Source organism: Oreochromis aureus, linkage group 14, assembly GCF_013358895.1.
Source record: "Oreochromis aureus strain Israel breed Guangdong linkage group 14, ZZ_aureus, whole genome shotgun sequence".
Classification (NCBI taxonomy): Eukaryota; Metazoa; Chordata; class Actinopteri; order Cichliformes; family Cichlidae; genus Oreochromis; species Oreochromis aureus.
Window position 1 is genome coordinate 814788 of NC_052955.1, and position 10018 is coordinate 824805.

Sequence of the window (10018 nt, forward strand, 5' to 3'; positions counted from 1 at the left end):
CCCTGAAAGTACGGAGAAGGAGGTAGGTTAAACTGTTTTTACAAAGTTGATTTAAATAAAACTTTTCAACTGAGGTCCTAAATTTTTCCTACCCTTCCTTCGCTTTCAGATGCCTTTTATTTTGAAAGCGGAAGTGGAATCCCTTTTAGTCAGTGTCCGACACTTTTGATGTAGCTTTGACCGCAAATTTACAAAATCAAAAAAAAAAGATATTTAATGATAATTGTTGAACGTGGCTGATCTTATAAGCTCGCGTTTATCAGAGAATCGTTAATTAAATGTTAATTAATGTTAAAGTAAGCGTCTTCTTTTCAGTTTTTAACGACGTGTCACTGACTGTCTGCTGACGTGGCGCTGATAGACCTACCTCTCGGTGATCTGACGCATTTCCGGGATGCTGTTTTCTTCTTCCGGCACATGTAAACATGGCGCCCCCCGTCCCGTTGCTGGCAGGTGGGTACATTTTTGTTTATTTTGATTTATAAAAAAAAATGTCTGTCTTTTCAAAAACTCACGGACAGCGACACAAAGTCGACACATCTGCCACGACCAGCGTAAACCTCCGTGCTGTTAGGTAGAGCCAGCAGCCCGCCAAACCCTGTAAGGAATCGGATAAAATATTAATTTGTGCGAATATAACAAAGTCATGTGCGCTCGGACTGAAAATGTTGCAAGTTTTTAAATCGGTGGAGTCTTTGGGTTGATTCGGCTCTAATATAACGCCCGTGTGTGTTTCCGTTAATAAAACTGAGCTGGTTGAATTTTCCCACGCTGTTTTCTGTTTGACGTCAGTGAGGTTTTGGGTATTAAGAGCTTTAAAACACCAGAGCAGCAGCTGCGTTAGGGTCTGTGTTAGAGCCGATGTGTGGACACCCCTGTTGTAAAGCATCTGTTTTCAACAGCATCTCACCGCTGAAGGAGCGAGCCGCTTTAATCTGATCTGTTTACAATAACGGTGCAAGAATAATTGTGTGGATGCCCTAAAAGGGCTTCCACACTATTGAGTTGCTGTTTCTCTTTATTCTTTATCTTTATTATTGTGTGGATGCCCTAAAAGGGCTTCCACACTATTGTTTTCCTGTTTCTCTTTCTTCTTTATTATTATTCTTCTAGTTGCTTCTGTACTACTCCCACAGTTTTTGTGCTATTTTCACCGTTCAAATCTTTAAAAATTCTGCTCTTTCTGCTCTTTCCGGCTATGACTTTTGGTGCTCATAACTTCTATACTTTTTGAGATATTGAAATTTTTTTGCAATATTTTTTGCCCATTTCTGCCATATTATAGGTGGCCTCACTGATTTTCCTTGCCGGGTTGACCTGTGTTTTAGCTCAGTGAGATGAGCATCCGTTCTCAGACTGGGAGGCCGGGGTTCAAATCCCGCTTATGGCAACATTTCTTTGAGTTTACAGTTAAACTTTTTTAACTCTTTTTAACACAAATTTCAGCTTTTTCACCCCTTTTCAGCGGAATTTTTAGTTTTTTCACCCCTTTTAAGCATGAATACCAGCTTTTTCAGCTGTTTTCAGCAAAAACCTCTTTTCAGCAGAATTCTGCTCATTCATTCCTTTTCTTTTCAGCAGAATTCTCATTCACCTCTTTTCAGCAGAAGTTCTGCTGATTGAACTCTTTTAGCAGAATTTTCAGAATTTTCACTTCTTTTCAGCCCAAATTCTGCTGATTCATCTCTTTTCTGCAAAATTTTCAGCCTTTTCAGCTCTTATCAGCACAATTCTCAGCAGCTTCTGCTCATTTCAGCAGAATTGTCCGTCTCTCCACCTATTCTTTGTGAGAATGACTTTGGCTCAGTGAGATGAGTAGCTGCCTTGAGCCCAGAACGGCCAGGTTTGAATCCTGCTCAGGGCGACTTTTTTTTTTTTTTCACCACCATACAACTTTTTGCAACTTTTCATCTTTTTCAGTTTTTCAGCAGACAGCTTCAGCGTTAAGGCATCCACACAGCATTTTCGCAGGAAATGCAAATTTTTCTAGTTCAGAATTTAATTTCAGTCTCACAGATTCTCCAAATCTCTGTCAACACGAAGAGATGTTGACTCATAACAGTCTGACTGCAATACAGCGAACATAAAGAAATAACTGAAAATGTTTAAGTTAAAATTACAGTTAACTAAAATAAAAGCTCCGATGAAAATCAGTTTTACATTTGAGATCCTAACAATAAACAATGTAGGAATGAACAATTAAAAAAAGTTCAAAAATATTAGAGAGCATCGATGACGGTGAGACCTTCCCTCACAGCGCTGAGCTAACGTCAGTGCACAGGAGTCACAGACGCGTCAGTGAGCCGTCCACATACTTTTGGTGTGTTTGTGTTTCAGTGCGAGGATCCGATGGCACGTCTCTGCTCCGAGGCCCCCCCCACTGTGAGCCACATGCAGCTTTTCAGAGGTAACCCCACCCCCTACGCACCCTGTCACCAACACACACGGACACAGTTTGTTTGATTACAGTGTGTGTGTGTGTGTGTGTGTGTGTGTGTGTGGCAGGGACTGCCGGCCCAGCAGATGTGTGACCTTCAGCAGAGACGGGACACTCTTTGGTTGGTGTAACGGACAAAAGTAGGACCGCCTCTCCATCCCTGCGAGTAACAACTGTCTTGCACCCTGTCTGACCTCTAACCCTCTGTTTGCCTGTACTTCAGTGTCTCAGTTGTAAACCCCTCAGATGGCGCTGTGGTGTCGACCTTTGACCTCCCGAAGACGGCCCTGCTGGAGTTTTCCCCACTGAACAACATCCTGGTTACCTGGCAACTGTACACAAGTAAGAGACGAGGAGGGAGTTTCACGTCCATAGAGAGATTAATAAAAATAAGTTCACATGAGGTCATGAGTCCTTCTATACCCGGACAGGTAGACTGATGTCATGTGACAAAAACATTCCTCAGGTGTTTGCAGACTCTGCTCGGTGACAGAGACAGTGACACTGGACCGGTTGCGCAGATACTCCTCTTTGTTCCTCTGTGCAGGCACGTGTGCAGGCAGGTGTGCCTGTGTCTGCATGGAGCCTCTCTCCTGCAGCATGGCATGTTTAATTTTATCCAAACAAAGAAAATGAGTTCTGTAGGCGTTTACAGGTGAGGGCTGTCTGCACACCTGGTGGTGCTGTTTTTACCTTTTTATATGTAAAAATAATTCACAGGTAAAGACGTCAGTATGTGTTCTGGCTGAACGGTCACAGAGCTCGTGTTCTGAGGTTAGATGACTGTTTTTGTGAATGGAGTCTGGTGGAAAGGGACATTTCCTGTGTGGGTTAAACCCACGCCGACTCTTTCAGGTGTCAGCAGCACATGGCTTTAGTTTGTGTGGGGGTGTGGCCTGCTGCAGGTAACAGTTTTTAAGAAAGAAAGTTGCTGTGCTTGAATCTAAATTGTCAGTTTTTCTGCTGATCGGCGTGTTTGAGTGTCGGGTGTGTCGGTGCTGTTTAAATAAAGTTGACTCTGTGACACTGCAGAGACTCAGGACAGTCCTCAGGGGGAAGCCAACCTCCAGCTGTGGGAGCTGCGCAGCGGACGACTCATCAAAGCCCTCTATCAGAAGAAGGTTGAGTCGTGGTCAGTCCCGACGCACTCTGACTGATTGATTGATCGACTGATTGGTTGTTGCCTGTCAGTGTTGATGTCTGTGGTGGTCTGCAGGTGTCCCAGCTGGTCTGAAGATGAGAAGATCTGCGTGAGGATCGTCAACAACGAGCTGCACTTCTATGAGAACAACGACTTCGGTAAGGACGCGTGCAGTGTTTAGCCGGCGGCTCGCTCTGTCGCTATGCAACCAGCAGCTGATGTCTGCACCATCTTTTTCCCCAGACTCCATCGCCAACAAGCTCCACATGCAGAAGGTGTCCGACTTTGCGCTGTCGCCTGGAGCTCAGCCTAGCAAGGTGAGCAGAGCGTCCAGAAGCATAGTTCATTCTACATGAATACGGTCCCACCCACCCGTCTGTCCCCGTCAGGTTGCCGTCTACGTTCCAGGCAGCAAAGGAGCGCCTTCGTTCGTCCGCCTGTATCAGTACCCGGCGTTTGGAGGCCCGACAGCTGCGCTCGCCAACAAGAGCTTCTTCAAGGCCGACCGAGTGACGATGCATTGGAACAAGAAAGGTAGGCGTCCCGAGTCCAGACAGCTAGAACCATGACCCCTGTGAGCGCTGACGTTAACCCGCCTGTCTGTCCCGCAGCCTCGGCCGTGCTGGTGACGGCGAGTACTGAAGTGGATAAAACCGGCGCGTCGTACTATGGAGAGCAGACGCTGCATTACCTCGGCGTTAATGGAGAGACGGCGCTGGTCCAGCTATGTAAATCCTCCTTTTACTTCCCAGTTTAGCTTCTCGCTGCGGCGCCAGCGTTGGTCACCTGAGGGGTAAAATATGGCGATAGCGACAGGAAAGGTTTGTGTAACAACTTTTTCTTTATCGCTTTGAAACAGCGAAGAACGGCCCAATCTACGACGTGGCGTGGAGTCCAAGCTCCACCGAGTTCTGCGTGGTGTATGGCTTCATGCCGGCCAAAGCCACCGTCTTCAACCTCAAATGTGACCCCGTCTACGACTTTGGGACCGGACCGCGAAACGCAGCCTACTACAGGTGAGAATCCGCCTGTGCTTGACGGCGTTTTAGCGCCTCTTTGGTCAGATCTGTTAATGACGCCACCGTGACGGTGGAGTCATATCACTGCAGCAGAAGACGTGGTTGGCTGCTCGGTGCGCAGCCGGGTAACGCCTACCAAAACCTCCTGACCCAGTGTAGCCAGTAGGATGGGATGCTTCCTGTGAGAGGCTGCGCCTGATTGGTAGCTTTTTACTGTGAGGAGAAATCAGGCTGGATGTCAAACCTTAAACTGCTGGATGTTGGTCTGTCTCCCTGTCTGTAGCCCTCAGGGCCACATCCTGATCCTGGCCGGCTTCGGCAACCTGCGAGGTCAGATGGAGGTCTGGGATGCGAAAAACTACAAACAGGTGAGGGAAAAACACCTGCGGAGGGAGGGTGGGGGTGGGTCAAAAAGCAGCAGGTAAATGGACCTTCAGTGGATCAGTGTTTCACTTCCTGTGAGCGTCACAGCGCCATGTGGTTAGTGCTGAAGCACACGCCCATTGTGAGTTTCATTCTTTAGCTCTTTTTAGGAATAAATCACCAACACGCTGTCAGCTCACACATGAGAGTCATAGGGGGTGCTGACTGGAGCCCTGAGGGACACCAGGCCAGGTCACAAAGTTCTGACCCGGCCACGATGGTGGAGCCTCAAACCAAGCACACAAAACATGTAAAAGAGAGCTGTTGGATCCCATCATCCACAACCATCTGTGGTTGTGGATGATGTTCAGTCTGATTTGACTGTTGCTGAAGCTTTTTTTATTTAAGTGTGTCATTACACAGTTTTATTGTTTCGTACGTATTTTCCGTCATGTTTGTGTGTTTCTGTTATCACATGTCAAAGCGATGCTCTCATTTACAGCTCGTATCATCACTGATTCAATTCAGCTCAGTTTTGACTCAGACTGTCAGAAATAATATAATTCTGATCATTTAGATGTGTGCTGTCCAAAGAACCCTCTAAACCTTGGAAATTTAAAAGTAACTGAGGATAAAACAGAAAAACATGAAGCAGATTTTTCTGTCCTGGCTTTTTATAGCAGATAACCTTAAAAATGTTCTGCAGTCGATCAAAAACTGAAGCAAACCATGAATCAACATGTGAACGTGACCTGATGCTGCTGAGTGAAGCAGAGCAAAGTTACAGAGGTTTGATTACAGACACAGCTGAGCAATCATTTGTAAAAGTTTCCATTTGTTCAGTTTGAACAGCAGAAATGAGGCTTTGCTGTCAGAGGCCGACAGCACTGAGCACAGCAGCAGAGAATAATGCAGAAAACAGAGGTTTGATGGTAAACTGGTCTCTGAGTGCACTGAGAGAGAGAGCTGTGCAGGAAGTAAAGCAGCCAAAGTCAGAGGGAGTTAATGAGCATGTTTATCAAACGTGAAGCGTAGTTTGATCTTCTTTTGCTGCTGGTTCAGTCAGTTTTGGTCAGAGTGACGAAACCTGCAGCTTCAGAATCTGTGAGCGGTCGACTTTCAGCCCCGACGGCGTGTCTGTGGACGATCCACGCTCTGTGGTTACTGTTTTTACCTGCTCTTTAATCGTTTGAGCTGTTTGCCAAAATAGTTTTGTGAGCTTGAACCTGAGATTCTGATGTTTCTGATAAAATATTTATATGTAAAACTCATTCAGGATTTAATGAATTGAGCTCAAATCGATTTTTTTAAACCCAGCCCTCATTGAGCCGTCCTGTTACAGGCAGTTTTATAGGAAGAATCGGTGATTTATTCAAACAAGTTGGCGTCTTGTCCATCGGTTTGTCTTTAAACGCCATCGTCATCGTTTTTGGCTTCACCAGTCTCACCTGTCTCGTCCAAGGTGTCCAAACCTCAGGCGCCAGACGCCACTCATTTTTCCTGGTGTCCCGATGGTGAGCATATCGTCACGGCGACCTGCTCTCCTCGGCTGCGGGTCAGTAACGGTTATAAGATCTGGCACTACACCGGCTCCGTGCTTCAAAAATGGGACGTGGCGGCCGGCTCGGAGCTGTGGGAGGTGCGCTGGCAGTTGCTCCCCGATGGCAGCTTCCCCGAGCGACCGATCAAGTACCAGGCAGCGCCCAGCCAGCTGGGGTCCACGCAGGCCCCGCCCACACAGGCATACCGGCCACCTGCACTGAGACACCTGCCCGCCACACCCAGCTCCAAACTGGTAAGATGACGATGGCTTTCTGGTTTATTTAGGCAGAAGTCGTCGTTATGGTAACCTTACCTCACCTGTCTTTCCCCGTCTGTCAGCACGAGGACGAGCCTCCTCAGGACCTTCGTCCCGGAGCTTCGGGAGAGAAGAGTCTCTCTAAATCTGCTCTGAAGAATCAGAGGAAACGAGAAGCAAAGAAGGCAGCGAAGCAGGTGAGACTCGAAAGTGTGACATACGTGCGAGCACAGGTGCTGAAATCCGTCACTCCATTGCTCACTCGACGTCTGCCTCACGTCTGCTGCTGGAGAAGCAGTCGATCACCTGCCCCTGCTCTCTTTAAGTTCCTGCATCAGCTGTTTATACGAACACTACACATGCTGTGCCATTTTCAAATTAAAAGCACTTTAAAGTTTGCCTTTTACTGTGAAACACTTGTTTACATAAAATATCTGATATTCAGCGTCTGATAACACCCGATTAAATTCATGTGTCACTGAACCATTGCAGAGGATGAGGATAGGCAGAGAGGATGATGACGAAGAAGCTGACAGGCTTCTTCATCATCAGCTGATGTGTGATCATGTGATCTGCTGATATTAATCTGCGAGCTAAAAACAGGAAAAGCCTGACTGATCATTTCAGCCTCGTTTGCCAGCTGGGCTTCAGTTTAAAGTTTCAGGTGTGGAGGATCTTTGTCTGCTCTCACCTGGATCTGACTCACACCGCCTGCCAGCATTCCCGTTATTCCGGGTTCTGCCATGTTTTAAGGTGCTCGAGGCAGTCAGTAGATGAGCAGGGAGTTGATTCCAGCGTCACACGTGGTGATCGGCGTCTGGGCCAACCTGAGCGCGCCTCACCTTTTTATGTGAACACTGTCATTGTTCATGTGGTCACTCAGAACTCTGCTGATCTGATTATTTCAACAGGAGACGAAACCAGAACCAGAACCTCCCACTGACCCCGCCCCTGTCACTAACAGCCAACCAGAGGCAAGCAGCGGTGACCCAGAGGTGGAAAAGAAGATCAAGAACTTAAAGAAGGTGAAGGGTGGTTTATTTCTGTGAACGTCAGTCAGGTGGATCTCAGCCTGGGGGTGGGGTCAGCGGTGTGTGGTGCTCTGATTGGCCAGTCTCTCAGTGATGTTTGTATGTTTCAGAAACTGAAGGCCATCGAGGAGCTGAAGGAGCAGCAGGCATCGGGGAAGGTCCTGCAGAAGAACCAGGTGATGTGTTTTGTTTCTGCCTGTTTGACGCAGACGACCTGACACTTATGTCCCCCAAACTAATGTGGGCTCATGAGGGGCAAACGCCGGGCACCGCAGTCATCAGCGTGCCCTGGGTGGTGCGTGGAGGAACTGTGATCACGCTGTAGATGATGACTGGTCACTGATTGCTGACATCTTGGTGCTGTGAGCAGAGCGACGCTAACTCTGAGCGTAACCTTTACTCCGCAGGTGGAGAAGATCCAGAAGGAGGAGCAGCTGCTGAAGGAGCTGCAGGAGCTGCAGATCGGACAGTAAGAGGTCCCTGGGAGCTACAGGCCACGCCTCCCATCCTGCAGAACTCAAAGGGACAGTGGCGTCTGTGATTGAGTTTTTAGTTGAGGGGCGGGGCTTATCTGACAGGTGTGGCATGCCTCCAGAGGGTTAAACTGAGTGGATGTTTGTTCTTTATGTTCATGCCCTGCCTGTGGCTGCGAGCGGCGAGTGCTCCTCTCTCTCAGCTGGAGGTTGTCCAGTAATAAACTTTGTAACAGATCACGAGACCAGTTTTTATTTGTCACCAGAGTCAGCTGCTTTTGTTTTTTGGCCTTGGCCGTGGGAGTGCTGATAGACAACAAAGTAAGTCGGACTCGAACCCAGGCCTGCTGTTCTGCGACTACGGTCACCTGCTCTCCCACTGAGCTAACCCGGTGCCCCAGAGTCGGCTCCTTTTAATTGGATTCATTTACACAAACTCGGCTACACCTGCCGAGCTTTGTCACTGCCCTACTTCCAATAGACTTTTTTCCTCTCTGCCTCACAGTTGTTCCATTTTTTTTTTTTATTGGTAATAAAAAGAAAATAAAGCAGTTATTTCTAATAAATTCAACAAAAAATTTGGTCACTTGTGTAACCCCCCTCTGGTGTGACCAATCATGGAAGCTCCACCACCTCCGCTTCCTGTGATTGGTCTGTGTGAGGCCGTCCAGTCACTTCAAAGGACACGGGGATCCCCAGCCCTCTGCCCATGCAGGTAGGGCAATTTGGTGAGATATCTCACTCAGTTTTCAGAGAACCGGTGTTATACAAGTAACCAACCTTCTCTTTCAAACAGCACTCAGTATCTTGCTGTGGGAAACAGCGCCACTCCCGGATTACGTGCACCAAAGCCTGTAACTCCTCGACCCAGGCAGGTTAATGCTTCCCAAGGTCTGCGTGTCTTTAGGAGCCCACACTAAGGACTCAGTGTGCGAGTGAGGGTGCAGTCACATGGAGCATCATCATTGTAACTCCACAACACAGGCATGGCTTCTTCAAGACGGGCACTTTGCTGCATTTATTGAACGCCGTGAAAACTACAAACATAAATGCTTTAGGCCCTTCAGTCAGTTCAAAGTAAGACACGCAAACACAACAAAAGCTGGTGAACGGAGAACTAAACACACAGTCATTACAGAAAACAGTGGCAGCGAAACACGTCGCAGGTCCTAGATGAATAACCTTAAAGTCCTGTGTGTTCTAAATTAAGATATAAAATAATTAAACACCATTCATTACAAATTTGCACAATATTACAAGTATAACAAATACCTTGTACAAGGTAGATAAACCAGGCTTCTGCAGATTGCTCACTGAAAGCCTTTGCGTGATTATCAAACGCAGGCCTCACAGCCTGATCACGCCCAAACCTCGCCATAATAGCGTGCAACAAAATCTTGTTCTTTGTGCCAAGATAAACGCGTCTCATACACAAGAAAAAACACACCTTCACAACATGGTCCACGTTAATGTACAAGCAAGACATTTTAACTGCTGGAGTCCTATCTGCGTGTTTCTTCAGCAAAATAAACATGAAGTCAAGATGTCTGTACCTGTAAATAATAACTGTTATACCTATGTGTACAAATATATTTATTTAAACAAATAATTCCTTATGATAACACATATATAAAAGCTGTGACACAATCATAGTCGGCGTGTGCAGATGTGTCCCACAGAAACACTCCCAAAGGCCCCACGAGACTGCAGTCCTGGGACTTGCACACCATCACAGTAGCCTCTTCCACCCAGTGTG

The 10018-nt window shown here is 47.2% G+C and overlaps 1 protein-coding gene across 1 annotated transcript; it reads left to right on the forward strand.

The window, feature by feature from the left end:
- The first annotated feature begins 245 nt into the window (after nucleotides 1-245).
- On the forward strand, nucleotides 246-8828 carry eif2a (eukaryotic translation initiation factor 2A). Its single transcript, XM_031759019.2, has 16 exons — nucleotides 246-453; nucleotides 2338-2407; nucleotides 2506-2577; nucleotides 2661-2779; nucleotides 3470-3569; nucleotides 3654-3736; nucleotides 3822-3895; nucleotides 3968-4112; nucleotides 4190-4306; nucleotides 4438-4594; nucleotides 4881-4965; nucleotides 6423-6755; nucleotides 6842-6955; nucleotides 7670-7783; nucleotides 7900-7965; nucleotides 8197-8828. Exons 1-16 carry the CDS (start codon nucleotides 426-428, stop codon nucleotides 8260-8262), a joined length of 1743 nt encoding a protein of 580 aa, XP_031614879.1. The 5' UTR covers nucleotides 246-425; the 3' UTR covers nucleotides 8263-8828.
- The last annotated feature ends 1190 nt before the right edge of the window (nucleotides 8829-10018 follow it).

Bases quoted from the DNA above. Each gene is read 5' to 3' on its own strand.
- eif2a (XM_031759019.2), top strand. From the start codon at position 426: ATGGCGCCCCCCGTCCCGTTGCTGGCAG. The intron at 2,780-3,469 runs GTAAGAGACGAG...GTGACACTGCAG, and splicing joins TACCTGGCAACTGTACACAA to AGACTCAGGACAGTCCTCAG. The intron at 4,307-4,437 runs GTAAATCCTCCT...GCTTTGAAACAG, and splicing joins GACGGCGCTGGTCCAGCTAT to CGAAGAACGGCCCAATCTAC.